The following is a 25,083-nucleotide window of genomic DNA, read 5'->3' on the forward strand; positions in this document are numbered from 1 at the left end:
TTGGGAATTGTATTCAAACACTTAATTTAGTCAGCTTCAACGTGTGTTTGATAAATATTTTGTGATAGTTCATAAAGAAAACACAAACATATGATAATTCAGTTATGAAACTAGTAAAAAAAAATGATATATCAGATGTGTATTTTTTACCATAAACTCCCTACCTATCACATCATTCCATATAGTCTTACACATGATTCTCACATGACGAGAAAGAGGCATAATATAGTGCACAAAGCATCTTGTATTTGTTCGGGGTCTTAAAGCGAACTACAAAAATTAGAGGTGAAGAGTATTTACAACTTGAGCAACTCCCTTGTGAAGACCCCACCTAAAACTCTTGTCAAGTAGGCTGCCTACCTTAATGAAAGTATCATGAGTATTCACTAATTATATTTTACAAACTTGAATCGATGATTTATAGATCACATGGATATAACTTTAACATTGCTCGAATACTCCATTCACATGAATAAGGAAGAAGGAAAATACATAGTGTAGCATGAACAATGCTTTTAAAGGAAAGTTGCCATTTAAAGGTAACCCTATGTAAATTGCATCAAATGAAAGATTAATTTTTTTTGTTAGTTAGGTAATTGTCTCTAGGGTAGAATCATTTGTATTACCAAAAAATAATTGCATCATATTTCTCTTACCAGTATATGTGATGGAAATTCTTGTTTGTGGTTCTGAGAACTTGTTGTCTAATGAAACCTCAATAATAACATTTAATTAACATGAACCTTCACAAGAATATATTTAGTCAGAATCTAGTAAAGATGTCATATTGCTTACTAAATTTAGTGGGGGGGGGGGGGGGGGGGGAGGGGGGGCATCCCAATAAGTAGGGAGTTTGTTAAATTTGATTAATAGTATTTAAAGAAAGTACAACAAAATAGAACAAATCATTTCTCAAACCCTAGCATCATTTGAGGATGAAGATGAAAGATTCATAAAATTTGGCGGTGGGTTGATGAGGTTGTTTTCCATTGGTTGTACCTCTCTTGGTGGTGGCTTAAGGATGTTTGTCACAGCATCAGGACCTCTCATTTCTATGACTGCCTTGTCATAAGTCAAAGCAGCTTCTTCAGACGTGTCAAACGTTCCTAACCAAATTCGGTTTCTCGTTTTCGGAACTCGAACCTCGGACACCCACTTACCCCACTTCCTCTGTCTAACCCCTTTATACTTTTTCACATTTTTTTGTGGTAACTTAATTTGTTTTCCTTTGGAATTTTCTATTGAAATTTCATCGGTGTTTTCAATATTATTCTTGACGATCATTTCTTTTTCGCATGCCATTTCATGTTGCTCTGACTTCTCTTCTTTGACCTTCCCTTTCTCCTCATTAAATGGGTTCATCAGATCACAACCCCACAAGCGAATTCCTATTGAACTTGGCAAGACAGAGGAACTATCTCTGACTTGATCGATTGATTTGATCATAGCATCACTTTTTGAGGACTTCTCAATGACCTTTTCGTGATGCATTTTATGGATGTTGTGGCTCTATGAAAAGAGAAAACAATAAAAAACGTCACAAGTGTGTTAACTTCATTGTTGATAAGATATACCCTAATTCTTCAAAAATTGTAGAGTGAATGTAAATGGTAAATGAAAAAAAAAAAAAACTCCAACTTCATGAATTATGTATCGTATAACAAAACATATCTCCTTTACGTATCTATGGTCATTTAACTGTGAAAAACTATTTGCATAATTAAATTTCTTTAAGGACATATATTTATGTTAAATTTTGCATCAATATTCAATAGTCACAAAACACAAGCACAATTGCTTACATAAAATTCTAGATCCACTTATATCCTGCTCTCCTCTAGTGTTTTTTTTTTATAGAGAAATTACATATATACATGTAAGAAATCATAAATCCATTAAAAAAAATTAAAATAGTTCAAAGACAACTCAAATTTCAAAACCCCAAATCTAGACCTAAATTGTCATAATCTAGACGTATACAACATGTGTGACTAAAAACTCACCTGTCACAAATATATAACATAAAAAATGTAAGCGGATACCAAAAAAAATTGAAAAAAGTAATTAAATTAGAACAGAAGTGAACACAAAATTAAAAAAAAAACTGACCTAAAATTGTAACAATTTTTTTCTTTCTCTGACTGTTTGATAGCTAAGAAGCGGTGTTTGTGTGAGTATTATATTGAGAAATTGTAAGGACATGTGTTGTTGTGGAATATGCATGACAAGCAGGTGGCATTGGTGGACGATATGTAAAATGAAACGGTTGAAACAGTAAGCTCTTGTTTGTTACTCATTTTTGGGAAAGTTTCATTTATTTTTCTTTTCTTCCTTCAGAAATGGGGAAAGAAAATTAAAGGATCATTTATTTTTCTTTTCCTCTTTTAAAAATTATAAATGAAGGAAGCAAGTAAAGGATTATGTTTAGTTCGAAGAAAAAAATATATATAGTATTTGCTCATAGATTTCAAATATTTTTCATTGAAGTTCGAGTTGGAGTTGTAAAAAATAGATTTGTATTAGATTAAACAGATGGTAAAGTAAATTTACAATAGTATTTATGCTCGAATATCATATTTAAATATAACTTCAAAAAGTGAGTCGGAAAACAGATTATAAGTTTGTTTTCCTAATTTAAAATACAACTAAAAATTGAATTTGATATTCTAATGATCAAACACTGGTTTCTAAATCAAGTGAAAAATTAGTTCAGAAACAAAATAAATGTCTTTTAAGGTCAAACGGGTATATATATATATTTATATATATATATATATATATACATTACCTTTGTGTGAGCATTGAGCATGTTTACATTCTCATTCTCAAGCTTGAACAAAAGAAGAAAATTATTATCAAGTGTTAATCGATAATAACTTCTCCATTCCCCATAAAAGTAAGAGTAAGATTGTACACATTTTACACTTTCCAAACTATAATTGTAGAATTACACTTGGTTTTTTTGTTGTTATTATTGTTGATACATCTATATATATTGGAAAAACATATATATGTCCCAAAAAAAATACGCCATTAAGTTTAATTAACCTAATTTTTCATAACCCTATTATTAGAGTAATACGCAATAACATTCTATAACATATTTATTTAATTGAATTGAGAGGTTAATTATACATATCATTGAATTACCCTGTCAATACATAATTTAATTTGAAGAGAAAATGGTGAAAAATATATTTGAAGTAGGAGTGTACAAAATCGAACCGAAAATCGAATCAAACCGCAAATCGAGTCAACTCGAAAAAAAACCGACTAGTGATTTGGTTTGACTTGGTTTGGTATTGAAAAAAAAAATCCGACTATATTTGGGTTGGTTTGGTTTTAAAAAAATAACCAACCCGAGACCAAACCAACCCGACATTATACATATAATTTTAAAATTTTATTTTATACATAAAAATATTTACTTTAATATAACTTTTAAATATTTCTTATACTTTTTCATACTTTTTATCTTTTAATATATTATTTCAAGTTTGAAACTTAGAATTATGAATGGTCCAACAAAAATTATAGTCCACATATGTTGGTAATTATAATAAAGCTTAAATCAAAATCAAATTAATACTAATGCAAAAAGAAAATCAATTCAACACTAAGAATGACAATAATATTGAATATTTGTTCTTTAGTTTTACATTGGTTTAGACAATTAAAATACATAATATAATTTTAATTTATTTTAATATTTAGTCATGTAACTAATACTTATTAAACTTATTTTAGCATGATTTAGTACTTTTAAATTATGATCATTTTCATTATGACTTGTTAATTTGCAATAGTTGTTTTACGCGATTTCATTATTATTATTTTTGTTGGATATTTTAGTGTCATTAATCTACCATATTGTGTTACTTTTTTAAGAAACACCTTAGATAGTTGTATTTTGATAGGACTAAAGAAATATTAGAAGTACAAGTAAATTATATGTTTGTATGAATACTTTACAGGAAAAACCTGAAAAACCCGAAAAAATCTCAGAAAACCCGAGGTTGAAAAACCCGAGTTTTATTGGTTTGGTTTGATTTATAAATTTAAAAATCCGACACAAATGGTTTAGTTTGATATTTGAAAAACCCGAACCGCAACCCGACCATGTACACCCCTAATTTAAAGTATTACTTTTTTGTTAGTGTCATAAATGAATTATTAGATGTGTGTATCTGAATTATCATTAGATGTTTACCAAAGACATAATACATAAATATGTCATTTAATTTGGCTTCAACTGACATTTATGTTATTCAACTTTGAATGTGTACAAGTAGACACTTAAACTTATAGAAAATTTAATAAATAGACACTTGTGTCCTACGTGACATAACACACACGTAGAACGTCACATAGGATACTAAGTTATCATATAAGACGTCATATATGATGAATGCGTCTGTTTTCTTCTTAACCCCCCCTCCCCCCCTCTCTTGTTCATCATCTTTCAACTAGTATTTTTCTTCATTTCTTCTTCTCTATTGAAGATTTTCTTTGAAAACACATATTTACCGAACAACTTGACACAATACACGCAAAATCAAGTATGCATTTGACAATAAATTTCAAATATTTTTTAGTTTTGATTAGAATTGATGTAGTTGGAATACAAACACAAAGTTGAGTTAAATTATACATTTTGTAAAGAATATTTAAAATACCAACAAGGGTGGTATAAGAAGAGATATTGCTAAAGATAAAAGTTTAATTTATTTGTTCATAACTTCGTATAATAGCCTATTAAGATGTCATAACACATACTTTAAGAAGAAAATACATCTCAATTAAGTTGGGAGTTAGCTAGATTTGATAAACATAATTTAGAGAAGGTTCAATAAAATAGCAACTTAATTATTTTATGCTAAAAAAAATTCTTTATTAATTATTTCTTTTTATAAAAATAGTCATTGAAATTTTATCTAAGGAAATCGTACCCTAGTTCTTCATAAACTCCTATAGGGAAAAGTAAACGACAAGAAAAAGATAATTAAAAATGAAATTGTCGATCGATTCCAAGAATCATGTATTGTATATATATGTACATATCGAGACATGCATATCTACTCGTACATATATCGGTCATCCTTCGAGTCTAAACTATATATGTATGTTACATTCAACATGAAGCTTCACAAAACATGAACTAACTTAAAATTCTAGATCTATGATCTGCAAGTGGGCATCACTATTTAATGTTAAGACGGAATTGTGATTTGTTTTGAAGGTGATAAAAAAGATTCAACGGCTTTTGTCTAGCTCTCCTCTTACGTTTCTTACATAGAAAATGTTCATATATAGAGGAAAGAAGTCATAAATCCATTAAAGAAAGTAAAATAGGTTAAATAAAGAAAGCTCAAAATCCCAAATACCTAAAGCAACATAATCTAGACATATAACATTTGTATTTAGAAACTCACCTAACAAAGAGACATAAGATCAAAAAGTGTAATTATTGGACACTAAATAAAAAAAGAGTAATGCTTCAACCAAACATATGATATATGCTCAATGAATTTATTTATTTAAAAGCATTAATGAACCCCTATTCATAAACTTGAAGAAGGAAGTATAAGAAGAAAATTTGATAAATATAAAGTTATCTTTATTTATTTATTTATAATAGGATAGTAAAGATGTCATATTACATAATTAATTTAAGAAGGAAAAAAACATCCTAATGCTAGATTTAATTAACATAATTTAGAAAAGAGACAATAAAATAGCAATAGATGCCTTATTGTAAACCAAAGCAGCTTCTTCAGCAGTATTAAATGTTCCTAACCAAACTCGGCCTTTCGTTCTTGGGTCATATACCTCAGCAACCACTTTCCCCATTTTCTCTGCCTAACTCCTTTATACTTTTCCACATTTTCTTGTGGTTTCTCTTTTGAATTTTCAATTGAAATCGCCTCGACATTTTCATTCTCAGTGATGATTTTCTTTTGACGTGTCTTACCACGTTCCTTTGACTTCTCTTCCTTGACCTTCTCATTATCCTCATTAGACACGTTCATCAGATCGACACCCCACAAGTAAACTCCTGCAGGGTTGGGTTGGACAGAAGAACTTCCTTCTATTTTAACAGTTGATTTTTTAGTGGTATCATTTTTTGAGGGTTTTCTGATAACCTTCTTTTCGTGATAGTTATTTTTGGATGTCATGACTGTACAAGAAGAAAAAAACAACAAACAACGCCATAAGTGTGTCAACATCATTTATGATAAAAATAAATTATTTCTTTATTTCTATATATAAAAATATTCATAGAACATTTTATCAATGCATACAGGGTAATCATACCCTAGCTCTTCATGAATTTCTTGAAGGAAATGTAAATGAATTAAAAAAAAAGGCACTAAACAAAAAAAAAAGTCATAAATCCATCAAAGAATTTTAAATAATTCAAAACAGCTCAAAACCTCAAATCTAGACCTAAATCAGCACAATCTAGATATATAAGTACCATTTATGTCTAGAAATTCACTATCACAAAGAGATCACATAACAAAGAACAAAGAAATTAGAACATAAAAATCAAGAAACTAACCTAGCTAGAATTGTGAAAATTTTCTATCTCCTTTTTTTTGTGTGTGTGTGTTGCAACATTGTAGAGTTTGTTTGTGAGTATATATTTAGGGGTTTTTTGTTACAAGTGTTCATAGGATTATGCATGAAAAGCAGGTGGCAAGCCAACAAATGAGAGTTGGAAACTACTTTCGTCTCTTATAACTTGATACTTAATTTGGGAACATCCAGTAATTACTTCTATCTTATCAACAACAATGAGGGGAAAAAGAAATAGCTATGATTATGATTTTATAAATGATCGTTAAAAACACATTTGAATTATCATTTTTTATGAGCTTACTATTTGAATTATTAAGTGTTTGTGTTTCTTACCTGAACTATCATTAACTATTTATCAAAATATATCTCGAAATTAATGAGTTAATTGTCATGTGGATATATAAAATTTTATGGGCAATATAAGTTATCACGAGCCTTTTGACAATTGTATTCAGGCAGTTGGTTTAATCAAATTCGGGGTGTGTTTTGAGTAGATAATTAATGATAGTTCAGGTAGAAAATGCAATACATGCATCAGGTGTGTTAAGGGGTGGATCTAGAAGTCTATGTATGGGTTTGGCTAAACCTAATAAGTTTTGCTTAAATAGTGTATTTGTTTTAAGAAGTTTATCAAATAAGTACAAATATTAAGTTTATAACCCAATTATTAACCCTGGAAATTGTCATTATAAAATTTATAACCCATAAAGTTAAAATTCCTATTTCGCCTTTGTGTGTGTTTTACCATAAACTCCCTAGCGATCACCTCAGTCCATATAGTTTTACACCAGATTCCCTCATGGAAAGAGGAAAAAGCACAATTTGGTGCACGAAGTGTTCTATGTTAATGCTTCTGGTTCAGGATGCGTAAAACACCCCCATTTTTTTTGTTTACCCCTTCTAGGAGCTCCTCTTTTTACTTACTTGGTGATTCGAGTCCACAACCTTAGAGTTGAAGGTAGAGGGTACTTACTATTTCATGAGAAACGCCTCACCCCAGACGAGGGTATAGTAGACTGCCTATGTTAATACACCTATCATTATTCGCAAATTCCACAACTTGAATTAGTGATCTATAAATCACATGGAGATAACTTTAACATTGATTCAAGACTTCGGTCGCATGAATAAAGGAAGGAAAATATAGAGTTTTGCATGAACAATGCATTTTAAAGGGAAGTTGTTACAAAAAGTAACCCTATGGAAAATTGCTTCAAATGAAAGACTAGATTTTTTGTTAGTTAAATAATTGCCTTTAGAGTAGGATTCTTTGTATAACTAAAAATAAATAAATTCTACTCTTCTTTTGCTATCGAATCAAGCGTTCCATTTTGAGGTAAGCTCAAGCCCCCTCTGCGATGGTTTCATTAGTACTATAAACAATATATCCAACTGCAACTTATAAGATGATTAATTTCAGCATTGATGTGTGTGTATATATATTGGTGATGTATATGTATACATATTATATATATATTCAGTATAAATATACACAACATATACATTGTATACATATTTTGTACACTTGATCATCCAAAGGTATTGGGTTATAATTTTCCCTAGATTACATATTCCACTTTGATTGCCTAGATTTTGAAGTAAGTTAGCTCTCTTTGTGTGATTTCTAGTCACTTTGCTCTCTTATTTCTCTTGCTTATGAATTATTGGAAGCCTCGAGTTAAAAATAAATTCACAAAGAAGTCAGTGGGTGTCAATATGTAATATTCCATGCATCTGTATATTTTAATTTGTCATATTTGGACTCAGCACATCCATTAAGAAAAATAATGAGATTGATATGGATATTATGCCACACTACCCATATTAGTTGATATTAAGTATGTATTAGGTCTTGAAAAATGATTTTAAGAATAAGTAATTAGTGTTATGGTAAAACATAGAAATAATTGTCTTTTCTTGATATATGAAAAGTGACAAGTAAAAGAGAAAGTCTATTTTAATAGTGGAAAATTAAAAGTAGTGTTAATTCCGCCACTAGATGCAATATGCAATTAACCAGAGATTTCGGATTCGAATTTCCTTATTCTCATCATATGTTAATAAAAATAGCTAGGAAGAGTTAAATTATCTAGATTTTAATCTTAAATTTATACCATGCCTCAAAACTTTAAGCCTTGCGTCGACAAACATCCGACAATCAGGGACGGAGCTAGTAAAGGTCCAAGTCCAAGCCACCACAATATGTTGTTGGCTTATTACTGGAATTAGTAATCCATACAAACTACAATAAATGCATGGAAAGAAAAAAAGGGGTGAGTATATATTATATTATATTATATTATATTATATTATATTATATTATATTATATTATATTATATTATATTGTATTATATTATATTATATTATATTATATTGTATTTTATTATATATGATTCACAAATGGACCCCGAAAGTGGGATTCACCGAGGAACAAATTCCCTGCTTATACAGGACCTTTTATAATAATTTTTGAGATAAATTAATGAAAAAGGATACCAAAACCAAAATGTTATATGGACAGGAACTGTTGAATCTTATTTCAAAAAGGACCAAGAGTATGGTATTACTCCCCAAAAGGGAATAATTGTTGATAGCTCGATCAGGCATATTGCACGAAAATCTCCGTTCAAGATGGAGATAAAGAAGCAATGATCAACAGCTACTTGGAAGAAGTCAAGAGGAGTCTGCTTCTCAACATCACTCAATATGAGAAATCAGACACTTCTATGAGAAGTGAAACAAGCGAAGACGCTACCGATGATATCCAAGAAGCTCAACCTATTGAAGCAACTACATCAGAAGATACTCTGAGAAAGGCGGAGGATTTCCTTCGGAAATTAAAGGAAAAAGACAAACTGTGAGTGACATCTCTACAGGAAAAAGTCATCATCAACAGTAAATACACTGTTTAGGGGATAGATAGGACCCAACATTACTGTACATAGATTCTAAATGTTCTTTTATTTTTCTATAAATAAGTTTGTTTTTCATTTCATTAGGCAGCAACTTAGAAACCCTTCTCTCTCTACTTTTCTCTCCCCAACTGTAAAGCTCTCAATTTGTAACGTTTGAGTTCATCGGATACTTACCGGAAGTAAATAAAGTTGCATAGTTTGCTCATAGGCCTTGGTGTCGGCCATCGTTATAAGGTATTATTTTTTTTATTTCAATCATTTATTATTTCTCTTAGCTAAGCCGTGACTATGTCCGGCTAAAGATTCATATCTATGTCGGATAACTAACTTCTCTTTTATATCTACCATGAAAGATCTAGACTTTATCAAATATAAATAAATTTATATATGGTTTCTTGACTTGGTTCTGAGATGGTGGTATAGTCAGATTTGATACTATTTTTATTGGTTTTGTCTTTGTGACTTCGTCTAGCCAGCCGTGGTTCTAAGCCTATTAAGGAGAAAAGGGCACCTATACCCGGTTAGAACTGCTAGACACATGGGCTCAATAAAAATATGTATTAAATCTTGACATGCCCCTTGTTTGGGTAAAAGGATAGATCTTTCCATACAGTGATAAAACTATATATAATTTGTATATATTTCGGTTCGAATTTTCTTTGAATTCTGATGCTAAACTACTAGATTGAAGATGATCGCTCGAATTACCGACAGTCTTTAGAGATCCTGTAAAATGGTATCAGATCCTAGGAACTTTCATGGTAAATATATGATAGATGTGAAGTATACGACATATATATGTTCTTTTCAACATGGATCTAGGAGAAGTGAGTACTAAAAGTACTAGATTGGAAGAGGTAGATATACCTCAGAACCTTGATTTGTTAAACAAATGGACTATTCCAAAAATTGATATTAAAACCATTTATGATTATGGTTGGTTTGATAAAATATCTCATAAACAGTTAATAAAAACTACTGAGCAATCTTTGGCGTTAAATTCATCTGAACAGACTATTCGTTTATTAAATAAACGAGATATTGAGTTATATAAAAAACAGTATAATTTCTTGCATATTGGCATGGTTCAAATTGCTTTTAAACCTTTTAGCTCTTAAAGGGTTACCTGAAACATTTTTAGTTGCTCTTCGTGATGCTAGAAATTTAAATTTTAGACAATCTTTGATGGGTTCGATTGAATCCACTGTGTTCCTTATAATAGACATTCATTTTCTGATAGAAGATTGCCTGTTATTCATCATATTTCCCCTATTGAACCTTTGTATGGTTCGGCTAGTAACCGTGCTGCTTCTTTACATACCAAACCTTCGAATATATCTAAGGATCAAAGTAATAAACTTGTCAATAAAATCAAAATTGATCCTCGAACAAATGTTGTTCAAGCTAATGATAATTCTTCTGATATTTCTGAAAAGGATATTCCTTCTGTATCCGAAATGGATTTTGATCCCAATAAAACTTAATGATGAATGTACACCAAATAGATTTTAGTCCAGGTTCACTGGCAAGAAAGTACATCCAAAATGAGTTTTTGAGTGATAAATGGAACCAGTTTAAATTATGGTTTTTTGACACTTAAAGTGCCAATGATTTAACTAATATTTCTCAAAAATTTTATGAAACTTGTGCTCTTCATAATCAAATTATGCATTTTGTACCCTGGTTTATAACCACTTATTTACCTTTATTCATCAATGTTCTTGAACGATCTTATAAAGATGGATTTGGTAATATTATTAAGGTTGTTTATCCACCTCAGTCATCTTTTATTTTACCAAATAATACATGTATCACCTTTACCGCCTTTCAAATATTTGTTGAAGAAGATGTTGCGGCAGTCAGCATCAATGAGATTAATAATTTGATCTCTCAAAATAATTATTTGGGACTTTACGTAAAAGTTTTGGGAGAACATATTAGTTCTTTTGATTAAAAAAAATTGAATGAATTAACTGCTTTGGTAATTCAAATAATAATGATTTAAAAACTTCTGATAAAGTTTCTACTTCTAAAAAGGATTCAGAAGTTTCTACTCATGTGCAAAGGCCCCCGGAGATTCGGGATTTTAAATTTAAATCGATTTATGATTTAGAAGAACTTCTTGATAAAAAGTTCTCAGATTTTAGCACAAAACATATAGATTTGTCAGACAATTTTACGGATGAAATGGAAAAAACTTTTGATTTTAAAAATCATGTTTCTTTAGAATTTAATAAACTTCGCGGTTATCCAAAGAAGAATAGCAATGCTAAGTTTGCGCATAAACCAAGCATGCAAACCTATTGTTATTCCAGACCAACTCCTCAAGAGGTGCTTATAGAGGAACGCGACTGGAATCAGACTAATACCTCTTATAGTGGGTCTGAAATTTATGAATGGAATCTTGATGGTTTGACTGATACAGTTAACTATTCTTGTTCATAGAATGCTCATGTATGCAACTATCTGTAAAAATATTAAAAATACAGATATAAATATTTACAAAATGATTATTGCAGGTTTTACTAGCCAACTCAGAGGTTGGTGGGATAATTATATGAGTATTAAGCAAAAGGCTGCGGTGATAAATGCTACTTCTGATAGTGAAGGTGTTGATAACTTGGGCATGGCTCTAGTGAAAAATAGAGAAGACGCGATTTATACCTTAGTCTTAACCATTTTAGAATATTTTAATGGTAGATTTACCAACCAGTATGAGACAGTTCGTACCTTATTAAATGGTCTACATTGTAGAACCTTGGGAGAATTTAGATGGTATAAAGATACTTATATGAGTAGGGCGATAGATCTACCGGAAAATAGTTATGAGCATTGGAAAACTAAGTTTATAGATGGTCTTCCCCCTTTGTTTGCCGAAAGAGTTAGAAAAGCTTTGAGGACTGATCATGGTGAAATTCCTTATAAGGATTATACTTATGGTAAGCTGATAGGAGTTTGCACGCAAAAAGGTATAAATTTGTTCAATGAATTAAAGTTATCAAGACAACTTATGATGGATAAGCTTAAAGAAAGATCTCAGCTAGGAAACTTTTTGTCACGCCCCGAGCCTACACCGTGGACGTGGCCGACACTCGAGAACTATTATTGGCCCCAAGAGAACCCTTGTTCTGGCTTACTTACTCAGCAGAAGACTTAAACACAAGAGATATAGCTCATGCAATAACTTAAAAGATAATAACTTAGCCAAAAATGGCAACTTAAGTCTTAAACAAATACAACTGAAATGAATAAGACTAAAGAACTAATACTATCTGTCTATGAAGCCTCTAAAACAAAGAGGGATGTCGGGACAGGACCTCCGATCATCCTAACAACTGAAAACTAGAAAGCAAATGATAAAAAAAAAGTCCTCTGGAATGCAAGGAGGCTCACCAACTGACTATGAGTGTTGAACCTGATCAACGAGACGCTGAATGATAATCCTAGTTACCTGTGTTTGCATCGTCTAACTGATATCAGTACATTGATTGTACGAGTATGCGAGTTGGAATGCTAAACACAACTTATGCTTGAAAGGAATTTGAAAGAAACACTTACCTTGGCTCTTCAACTCATGAATAATTCAACTCATAATAAAGCAATGAAACACATGCATTATATGAATTTTTTTATAAAACAGTAAAAGCAACTTAGTTCGTTAAAGAAAATGCAATAACAAACTCAACTTTACTTATATAACAAAGTAATATAGTTTATGTGGGAGATTCCCTAATCGACAACCATCACTATGAGCCTAAGTGGTGATACAACGTCTTTCCCACGCTGCCAGAATTGTTCTATACTTTGTCGTCATATAGAACGCTTAACTTAGTGGATCCACTAGCTTAACTTATGTGATCATCTAAAAAGTATGACCCATTAATACCCATGATGGCTACATGATTTATGGAGACTTGAGTTAATATGAACTCGCATCCCCATATCGGTGTTCAATACTACTCCCAAAAATATACTTAGCTCATATGCTTTTAAAACAACTTCTTTTTTGGTTTGAGATAATTACTCAAAACTTAGCTCAAAAGCTCTCTTGGAATCGATGTTCCCTTTTCTTTCTCAAATGTGAAAACATTTATAAACTCTTTGGGTATACTTAGTTCCCTAATAGCTTTTTGAGAAATGAACTCAACTTTTTTACTCTATGCTTAAGTTGAAACTTAAGTCTTAAAACAAAGTTAAAACGTTTGTTAAAGACTTTTGAAAACTTTAAAAACTTTGATTGACTTACTTCTTAACTTATAGACTACTTCACTCTTAACTTCTTGACTTTGATCCTAACTTTCCTGGAATTGGATTGTGGATTCAAGGTTCATGATCTCATGTTTATGGATGATTTCATGATGTTTAGATGTACCTTAGAGTGTTGGAATCAACTAAGAAACATAGGTACATTGCTAAGGAACACGTATGAAAAGGTGGGGAAGCAATGGGGAGAACTGGTGTCCCTGGCGCTCTGAGAGGCGCGGGGCGCCAGCCCTCACAGTTCAGAGAGCTTGATGGGGTACTCTAGCTGGTGCGGTGCGCCAGAGCCCAAAGTTCAGAGGAACTTTTGTGGCGCTCTGGGAGGCGTGGCGCCCCAGCTCCCTCCCCAAAAAACTCCGAACTTTCTTCTTCATTTTTCAACTCTAAACCCTCTAATTTCACTTGGTTCTTTCCCCAAATACTTTGAATCACATATACCCTCAATACATGATAGATTCAACCCGAAATTTACACCCAAAAATATGGATCAAAATCGCAAGAAACTTCAACAAAACAACCCACAAGAATTCAAACGAATTTGATCAAGAACTCAAAGGATTTACTTTCAAATTACACATATTTGGCTGAATTGAATCATGAATGGCACATGGGTGAACTAACCCAACGCTATGGGATCTCACATACCTTGTAGGGATCACCCCCGATGAAATCCACAAGCCAAATCTCGACAATCTTGACGAATCTTGAACTTCCTTCTCTTTTCTCTTTTCTCTTTTCTCTTTTCTCTTTTCTCTTTTCTCTTTTCTCTTTTCTCCAAGTCGTAGCGTGAATTCAACTTTTTTCTAAAACTAACTAAAAATCTGATTTTACCCCAATTAACTCCTAAAAACGAATTAGAATAATTAGGTAAGGAATATACTAAATTACCATTCCAAAATCCGGTTTCTAGACTTTCCTTATTCGAACAGCCCAACTTCCAAAGGGCATAACTTAATCATACAAACTCGGAATGGCGCAAACTCAGCGGCGTTAGAAAGATCATTCCAAGATCTTTCCAACCATATCTGGAAGTACACATAAATAATACTGAGCTAGGATTTATGGCTGTTTGAAGTTGACTAAAACTCAACTTTTTCTAACTTGAACAAATTTCCAGATTTTCATTCTTTCCAAAATTGGCTATTTCCAATTATTTGCTTCTTCCTAGTTACTTCAAATTGAGAGATGTTACACTTTTATACCCGGTTCGGTTTACCTGATACTTCTACTAATAGCAAGAAGAAGAAACATAGAGATTCTAGATACTCAAATCCTGATAAACCTTATAGGAAAAGGAGATCTAGATATAAATCTAAGGAAGAGCGCGACGCTAGAAAAGCCTTTCATAAGTCTAATAGATTTACCAAGAATAGGTCTAAGCGAGAGCTCGCCAATATCAAGTGCAATAAATGTGGAAATTTCGGTCACATAGCACCCAATTATAAGCATGAAAAGCTGAAAACCTTAGAACTTAATGCATAAGTTCATGATAAGGTTTATAGTTTCTTATACACTTCTGATTTTGAGTCTGATTATGATTCTGATTCAGGTTTTGAGGAAGGGATTGATTTGCTTGGTTTATCTGATAGTAATCAACATATTAATATGAATACTTGCAATACTTGTCATGGTGATATTTGTTCTTGTGAAAATGACGAAATTTATAAATTGCAATTTCAATTTGAAGATTTGAATACCAATACTATTACATCTGATAATGTGATAGAACTTTTAAAAGAAGTTACTGATAATGATCTTCGTGAAAAAATTATTCATCTAGCAGCTTATAATAATGCTAGTTCTAGTTTTTCAAAAAATTCAGAAAAACAAAAGAATGATTTTGAATTCGAATATTCTTCACCTTATTCTTTGTCTGAAATTAATAACAGACTTAAAAAACAAACTACTCACACTAGAGATTCTTCTTTAGATTATTTGAAAAATGAAATTGAAGATTTAAAAAATGACATTAAATCTCTTAAACAAAATCAAATGATTTGTGAACATCGTCTTACTCAGATAGAAACTGTTAATAACAAGGGTAAAAATATTGTTGAAGAAAATACTCTTGCAAAACCTTTTAATCTTAATCCTAGACAAGGTATGTTTTAGGAATAATGAAAAAATTATACTGCTCATAAATGGTATGTTAAATGCATCATATTGATTGATAATAGTTTTTCAATAACTGATATTGCTATGATTGATAGTAGAGCAGATGTTAGTTGAATTCAAGAAGGTCTTATACCTACTAAATATTTTGAAAAAAACAACTCATATGGTTAAATCTACTTCTGGACATGCTTTAGATATAAAGAATAAATTACCTAATACTCGCATTTGCCAAAATAAAGTTTGCATTCCGCATTTCTTTTTCTTGGTTAAGAATCAGTTATACCCTCAAATTATACTTGGAACCCCTTTCATAAATGTTATTTATCCTTTTACTAGCATAAATGCTAAAGGTTTTTCTGCTACTAATGAAGACAGAGATATTAGTTATACTTTTATCACTGACCTTATTTCTCGTGATATTAATGTTTTCATTAATATGAAACAAAGGCATGTTGATTCTTTACAACTAAAATTATTTAGTATAAATATATTTGATACTTTGAAATCCACCACAGTACAAGTAATTATTAAATTAATTTCTGAACAAATTGCTATTGATATTAGTGTTGATCATCCTAGTGCTTTTTGAAATCGGAAAAAACATATTGTTACTCTTCCATATGAAGATGATTTCTCTGAGAATGATATTCCTACTAAATCTCATCCTTATCAAATGAACACCAAATTGGTAGAATTCTGCAAAAAGAAAATTGATAATTTGTTACAAAAGGGTTTGATAAAACCTTCAAAATCACTTTGGTCTTGTACTGCATTTTATGCTAACAATGCTGCTGAAAGGGAACGAGGTGTCCCTAGATTGGTTATCAATTATAAACCTTTAAACAAATATTTAAAATGGATTAGGTATCCAATTCCAAACAAAAGAGATTTATTGTCTAGATTATATGATGCCAATATATTTTTAAAATTTGATTTAAAATCAGGATATTGGCATATCCAAATATTTAAAGAGCATGCTTGTAGAACAACTGTTAATGTCCCATTTGGACAATATGAATGGAATGGTATGTCATTCGGTTTGAAAAATACTCCCTCTGAATTTTAGAAAATCATGAATAATATTTTCAACCTATATTTGGGTTTTATCATTGTTTATATTGATGATATTTTGGTATTCTCAAAAACGTTTGAAATGCATATTAAGAATCTTGATATCTTTAAGAAAATTATTATACAAAATGGTTTGGTCATTTCTAAACCAAAAATGAGTTTGTTCCAAATTGTTGTTTGATTTCTACGACATCATATTTGTCAAGGGAAAGTTACCCCAATTCAAAGATCTATTGATTTTGCATCAAAATTTCCTGATATTAACAAAGATTTTTAGGGAGTTTAAATGACATCCCCTTTTTATAAAAAAATTATCTGTACGGGATGATCTTCCCCTTCCTCTGGTGTTATTTCCCCTACCTTTGCCCTTGATTACCTAAGGAGGGTCGATCCTGCAAACATAACACTTTGTTTTGTTCGAATGTATAATAGTCACTGTAATAATTATTCTCATTGATATCGATAATTTCTTCAAAATCATGTATAGATAAATCTTTTCTAATGACATCGTTGATAATTTCACATAGAATTAATTCCTGCAAATCTCTATTAAGTGGAGTAATTTTTAAAATGGTAACTAAAATTTTCTCATCAAGGAAAGCAGTATAAAAAATCATTATGAAGTTAAATATTTTCTAGATAGAATATCCGGAAGAGAGTTATCCCTTACCTTTTTAAATTGGATTTCAAAATCAAAGGGGAAAAACTGGGCCTGCCACCTAGAAAATATTAATTTTGACACATCATGTTTAAAATTTTTGTTAAACATATATTTAACAAATTGAGCATCAGTTTTTATCAAAACTTTTGATTATATAAATCATCCTGAAATTTTAACACGCATTTAATGATGGTTAATATTTCATGAGCCACCGTAGCATATTTTTTCTGGACCTCGCTCAATTTACCAGAATGAAATTTGATCAAATATTCATTTTTGTCATTGGGATTAATTTATTTTAATATCCCACCATAACCAATATTAGACGCATCTGTCTCAATATTATTTTGTGAATCAGGGTTAGCAAGAGTTAAGCAAGGTAAAGATTGAACACGAAGTTTAATATCCTTTACCAAAGTGGTATGACTATCAATTCAAGGTGATTTATGATCCATTTTCAGCCTGTCGTATAAAGGGGCCAAATCACGAGATAAATTTTTATAAAAAGGGGATATGTAATTTAAACTCCTTAAAAATCTTTGCAATTGAATTTTATCAGTGATAACATCAGGAAATTTTGATGCAAAATCGATAGATCTTTGAATCGGGTAACTTTCCCTTGAAAAATATGATGTCCTAGGACCATATTATAATCCTCGAAATGCCATAATTCTCTTTCTGAATGTCTCGACTTTCTTTCTCAAACCACCGGACAGGGGTGCGGAAATAGCAACAATTCATGGTAGAGCGAAAAAATCGAACATCAATTTGGAACAAACTCATTTTTGGTTTAGAAATGACCAAACCATTTTGTTTACCAATTTTCTTAAAGATATCAAGATGCTTAATATGCATTTCAAACGTTTTCGAGAACACCAAAATATCATCAATATAAACAATGATAAAATTCAAAAATGGGTTGAAAATATCATTCATGATTTTCTGAAATTCAGAAGGAGCATTTTTCAAACCGAATGGCATAACATTCCATTCATATTGTCCAAATGGGACATTAAAAGTTGTTTTATAAGCATGCTCTTTAAATATTTGGATCTGCCAATATCCTAATTTTAAATCAAATTTTGAAAATATATTGACATCTATAATCTAGACAATAAATCTCTTTGTTTTGGAATAGGATACCTAATTCATTTTAAATATTTGTTTACATGTTTATAATTGATAACCAATCTACGGACACCTCATTCCCTTTCAGCACCATTGTCAACATAAAATGCAGTACAAGATCAAGGTGATTTTAAAGGTTTTATCAAACCCTTTTGTAACAAATTATCAATTTTCTTAATGCATAATTCTAACAATTCAGTATTCATCTGACAAGGACGAGATTTAGTAGGAATATCATTCTTGGAGAAATCCTCTTCATACGGAAGAGTAACAATATGCTTTTTCCGATTCCAAAAAGCACTAGGATGATCAGCACAACTATCAATAAAAATGTGTTAAGAAATCAATTTAATTTTTTCTTGTACTTTGGTGGATTTCAAAGTATCAAATATATTTATACTAAATAATTCTAGTTGCAAAGAATCAACATGCCTTTGTTTCATATTAAACAAAGCATTAATATCACGAGAAATAGGGTCAGTGATAAAAGTATAACTAATATCTCTGTCTTCATAAGTAGCAGAAAAATCTTTAGTATTTATGCTAGTAAAAGGATAAATCATTTATGAAAGGGGTTTCAAGTATAATTGGAGGGTATAACTGATTCTTAACCAAGAAAAAGAAATGTGAAATGCAAACTTTATTTTGGCAAATGCGAGTGTTAGGTAATTTATACTTTATATCTAAAGCATGTCCAAAAGTAGATTTAACCATATGAGTTTTTTTTCAAAATATTTAGTAGGTTCAAGACCTTCTTGAATACAACTAACATCGGCTCCACTATCAATCATAGCAATATCAGTTATTGAAAAACTATTATCAATACATATGATGCATTTAACATACCATTTATGAGCAGTTACAATTTGCATAATTCCTAACAACATACCTTGTCTAGAATCAAGATTAAAAGGTTTTGCAAAAGTATTTTCTTCAATAATATTTTTACCCTTGTTATTAACAATTTCTATCTGAGTAAGATGATGATCACAAATCATTTGATTTTGTTTTAGAGATTTAATGTCATTTTTTAAATTTTCAATTTTATTTTTCAAATCATCAAAAGAAGAATCTCTAGTGTGAGTAGTTTGTTTATTAAGTCTGTTATTAATTTTAGACAAAGAATAAGGTGCAAAATATTCAAATTCAAAATCATTCTTTTGTTTTTCTGAATTTTTTAAAAAACTAGAACTAGCATTATTATTAGCCTCTAGATGAATAATTTTTTCACCAAGATCATTATCAGTAACTTCTTTTAAAAGTTCTATCACATTATCAGATGTAATAGTGTTGATATTCAAATCTTCAAATTGAGATTGCAATTTATAACATTCATCATTTTCCCAAGAACAAATATCACCATGATAAGTGTTGCAAGTATTCATATTAACATGCTAATTACTACCAGATAAATCAAGCAAATCAATCTCTTCCTCAAAACCTGAATCAAAATCATAACTAGACTCAGAATCAGAAGTGTATAAGAAACTATAAAGCTTATCATGAACTTCTTCATCAAGTTCTAAGGTTTTCAGCTTTTCAAGCTTACAATTGGGTGCTATGTGACCGAAATTTCCACACTTATAGCATTTGATATTGGTGAGCTCTCGCTTAAACCTATTCTTGGTAAATCTATTAGACTTACGAAAGGCTTTTCTAGCGTCGCGCTCTTCCTTAGATTTATATATCTAGATCTCCTTTTCCTATAAGGTTTATCAGGATTGGAGTATCTAGAATCTCTATGTTTCTTCTTCTTGCTATTAGCAGAAGTATCAGGTAAATCAAATTGGTTACAAATTTCTCCTAGCTGAGATCTTTCTTTGAGCTTATCCATCTTAAGTTGTCTGGATAACTTTAATTCATTGCACAAATTTATATCTTGCGTGCAAACTCCTATCAGCTTACCATAAATATAATCTTTATAAGGAATTTCACCATGATAAGTCCTCATAGCTTTTCTAACTCTTTCGGCAAACAAAGGGGGAAGGCCATCTATAAACTTAGCTTTCCAATGCTCATAACTATTTTCGGGTAGTTCCATCACCCTACTCATATAAGTATCTTTATGCCATCTAAATTCTCCCAAGGTTCTACAACGTAGACCATTTAACAAGGTACGAACAATCTCATATTGATTGGTAAATCTACCATTAAAATGTTCTAAAATGGTTAAGACTAAGGTATAAACCGTGTCTTCTCTATTTTTCACTACAGTCATGCCCAAGTTATCAACACCTTCACTATCAGAATTAGCATTTATCACCGCAGCCTTTTGTTCAATGCTCATATAATTATCCCACCAACCTTTGAGTTGGCCAGTAAAATCTGCAATAATCATTTTGCAAATATTTCTATCTGTATTTTTAACACTTTTACAGATAGTTGCATACATGAGCATTCTATGAACAAGAATAGTTACATGTCTATCAGTCAAACCATCAAGATTCCATTCATAAATTTCAGACCTACTATAAAAGGTATTAATCTAATTACAATCGTGTAACTCTATAAGCACATCTTAAGGAGTTGGTCTGGAATAATAATAGGTTTGCATGTTTGGTTTATACGCAAACTTAGCATTACTATTTTTCTTTGGATAACCGCGAAGTTTATTAAATTCTAAAGAAATATGATTTTTAAAATGGGAAAATGCATAAGTACTCCCACAGCCTATGCCCAAAATCTCTGAGACACACCTAACCTTTACTAAGTCCTATTACCCCCCCGAACTTTTTTTATATATAATTTTCTACCCCTTTTCGGCCTATGTGGAACTATCTTGAGGGCCCATCGCGTGTTGAAAATTTTTTCAAGGATAGTTCCACGTAGGCTGAAAAGGGGTAGAAAATTTATTAAAAAATAAGTTCGGGGGGGTAATAGGACCTTAGTAAAGGCTAGGTGTGTCTCAGGGATTTTGGGCATAGGCTGGGGGGTACTTATGCATCTTCCCTTTTTAAATTCAAAAGTTTTTTCCATTTCATCTGCAAAATTGTCTGACAAATCTATAGGTTTTGCGCTAAAATCTGAGAACTTTTTATCAAGAAGTTCTTCTAAATCATAAATTGATTTAAATTTAAAATCTCAAATCTCAGGGGGCCTTTGCACATGAGTAGAAACTTTCGAATCCTTTTTAGAAGTAGAAGCTTTATCAGAAGTTTTTAAATCATTTTTTATTTGAATTACCAAAGCAGTTAATTCATTCAATTTTTTATCAAGAGAACTAATATGTTCGCCCAAAACTTTAACGTAAAGTCCCAAATAATTATTTTGAGAAATCAAATTATTAATATCATTGATGTTGACTGCCACAACATCTTCTTCAACAAATTTTTGGAAGGCAGTAAAGGTGATACCTGTATTATTTGGTAAAATAAAAGATGACTGAGGTGGATAAACAACCTTAATAATATTACCTAAACCATCTTTATAAGATCGTTCAAGAACATTGATGAATAAAGGTAAATAAGTGGTTATAAACTAGGGTACAAAATGCATAATTTGATTATGAAGAGCACAAGTTTCATAAAATTCTTGAGAAATATTATTTAAATCATCGGCACTATAAGTGTGAAAAATCATGTTTTAAACTGGTTCCATTTATCACTCAAAAACTCATTCTGGATGTACTTTCTTGCCAATGAACCTGGACTTAAATCTATTTGGTGTACATTCATCATTAAGTTTTATTGGGATCAAAATTCATTTCGGATACAGAAGAAATATCCTTATCAGAAATATCAGAAGAATTATCATTTGCTTGAACTACATTCGTTCGAGGATCAATTTTGATTTTATTGACAAGTCTATTACTTTGATCCGAAGACATAATCGAAGGTATGGTATGTAAAGAAGCAGCACGGTTACGAGCCGGACCATACACAAGTTCAATAGGGAAAATATGATGAATAGCAGGCAATCTTCTATCAGAAAATGAATGTCTATTATAAGGAACACAGTAGACTCAATGAAATCCATCAAAAATTGTCTAAAATTTAAATTTCTAGCATCATGAAGAGCAACTAAAAATGGTTCAGGTAACCCTTTAAGAGTTAAAGGGTTAAAAGTAATTTGAACCATGTCAATATACAAGAAATTATATTGTTTTTTATATAACGCAATATCTCATTTATTTAATAAATGAATAGTCTGTTCAGACGAATTTAACACCAAAGATTGCTCAATAGTTTTTATTAACTGTTTATGAGATATTTTATCAAACCAACCATAATCATAAATGATTTTAATATCAATTTTTGAAATAGTCCATTTGTTTAACAAACAAAGTTCTGAGGTATATCTACCTCTTCCAATCTAGTACTTTTAGTACTAATCTAATATAATATAATATAATATAATATAATATAATATAATATAATATAGTAAAGATATCATAATACTCAATAAGTGTCAAACAGAAATGTCAACTTGAACAATATTTAAAAGATAAATTGAGAGAAAAATTATCTTATTTTCATTACTTTGTGATGTGGTCAACAGACTGATGAATTAACCTTTTTTTTTTTTTGGAAAATGCATAAGTACCACCCCAACCTATGTCCGAAATCTCAGAGACACACTTATACTATACTAAGGTCCTATTACCCCCCTGAACTTATTTTATAAATAATTTTCTACCCCTTTTTGGCCTACGTGGCACTATCCTTGAAAAAATTGTCAACACACGCTGGACCCACAAGATAGTGTCACGTAGGCCAAAAGGGGTAAAAAATTATTTATAAAATAAGTTCGAGGGGGTAATAGGACCTTAGTATAGTATAAGTGTGTCTCTGAGATTTCGGGCATAGGTTACGGGGTTACTTATGCATTTTCCCTTTTTTTTTAACTTCCTTCTTTTTAAAATAAAAATAAAAATGGTCTAAGTTGTAAAAAATTGTTAGCTGAATTTTGTTTACAATGCTATTATTTAATATTATTGAATTTATTGAATCGCTATTTTTATATTATATATTATATAATAAGATAATGAAAACTTCTAGAGTAGTCTAAAATGGGAAGTAGATTACACATGACTAAATAATCTACTAATTAAGACAGAAAAGAATAATTTAATGTCACGTTAAAGTCTTGTTCATGCACATACTAGAAAGATAACTCATGAGATTAGAAAAAAAAATCCTATTTTTGATATTATAATTAAATAATTCAAATATATTGGGAAATTTTCAAAAATATAAGCTCATTTTGGTCAATTATAATTATGTTTAGATCAAGTGATAAAAGGATAAAAATCTAATTTAGTCATTAAAAGAGTGTTGTTTAGAAATATTACTCTTTGCATAGTTTATATTATTTTTTATATTCATTTCAATTTTAAGTAGGTTAATTGACCAAACAATATTAAAGATTATGCTTTTTTTTAGTATTATACCTCGCTATCTGTTGTGTGATTTAATTATCGTCATCATTTAAAATTTATAATTATGAATATATATATATATATAATGTTCTGTTATTTTTAATCTCAATATTTTTTTTCTTAATGAGCATATATAGAATTTTATGTTTCGTTTACTAGAACATGTCATATTTCGAGTGTTTAAATATTAGTCTTATAAGGTTGCCTATGTAACACACTAATACCCTATTCTCTTTTAGTCTTCTTTGGTGTGCGTTACTTGGATATCAAGATTTCATTAAAACAAAACAAAGTCAAAATTCTCTAGCAATGTTAGCTAGGGACAATGCTATGACAATAGGGACAAAGTAAAAAAGATAAATTATAGTAACAAAAATTGGAGATTTAATGGGTGTTTGTTCATAGATTTTAAATATTTTTTATTTTATTTGAATTTTTTAAAATTAGAATTAAAGATGGATTTGTGTTTAGTTATTTTTTTATAAAAAAATATTTAAAATAATATTCATGTTTGAACATATATACTTAAATAAAACTTCTAAAGTAAAAAATAATTATGTTTGAAAAACGGTAAATACCTCGGCCTCCAAATTTGATGGGCTCCATTTATTATTTTGTTTATAATTTTTTTTTGAAATAATAGGGTTATAAGTTCCTTTTAAAAAAGATATAACGATTAAAAAAATATCTATATTATTAGCTTTATGTGAATTTCACACCCCAATTATTATGTGTTCCCTTTTATAAAACATTGCTTTAAGAAAATGACCTTTTATCAAAATTTAGCTTTAGATCACTGATAGCATTGAGCGGCTCTTGATGTTAATAGCAAGTGATATTGTATATAGTAATAAACGTAATTATTTTCGCTCTATATTAATTGAATTTATAAGGCAGTGCGTATTTATTAATAAAAATATTCAAGGACATAATTTAAATTATATTTTCCACTATTACCCTTTTTGAAATCATA

General features: G+C 30.4%; 2 protein-coding genes and 1 pseudogene across 2 annotated transcripts; 1 reads left to right on the plus strand and 2 right to left on the minus strand.

The window, feature by feature from the left end:
- Positions 1 to 912: 912 nt before the first annotated feature.
- LOC125812493 (ethylene-responsive transcription factor CRF4-like) lies at positions 913 to 1,491 on the minus strand. Its single transcript, XM_049491971.1, has one exon. The coding sequence runs from the start codon at positions 1,489 to 1,491 to the stop codon at positions 913 to 915; it is 579 nt and encodes a 192-aa protein (XP_049347928.1).
- Positions 1,492 to 9,231: 7,740 nt separating this feature from the next.
- LOC125812494 (uncharacterized) lies at positions 9,232 to 17,969 on the plus strand (annotated as a pseudogene).
- A 2,158-nt stretch (positions 17,970 to 20,127) lies between these two features.
- LOC125812495 (uncharacterized) lies at positions 20,128 to 21,071 on the minus strand. Its single transcript, XM_049491973.1, has 2 exons — positions 20,379 to 21,071; positions 20,128 to 20,277 (listed from the first exon to the last, which is right to left on the minus strand). Exons 1-2 carry the CDS (start codon positions 21,069 to 21,071, stop codon positions 20,128 to 20,130), a joined length of 843 nt encoding a protein of 280 aa, XP_049347930.1.
- Between the last annotated feature and the right edge of the window lie 4,012 nt (positions 21,072 to 25,083).

Source organism: Solanum verrucosum, unplaced genomic scaffold (assembly GCF_900185275.1).
Source record: "Solanum verrucosum unplaced genomic scaffold, falcon-dt-bn FXZP01000120.1, whole genome shotgun sequence".
Lineage (NCBI taxonomy): Eukaryota > Viridiplantae > Streptophyta > Magnoliopsida > Solanales > Solanaceae > Solanum > Solanum verrucosum.

Bases quoted from the DNA above. Each gene is read 5' to 3' on its own strand.
- LOC125812493 (XM_049491971.1), bottom strand. From the start codon at position 1,491: ATGCATCACGAAAAGGTCATTGAGAAGTCCTCAAAAAGTGATGCTATG.
- LOC125812495 (XM_049491973.1), bottom strand. From the start codon at position 21,071: ATGATTATTGCAGATTTTACTGGCCAACTCAAAGGTTGGTGGGATAAT. The intron at 20,278-20,378 runs GTAAGTCTAATA...CCCAATTGTAAG, and splicing joins CGACGCTAGAAAAGCCTTTC to CTTGAAAAGCTGAAAACCTT.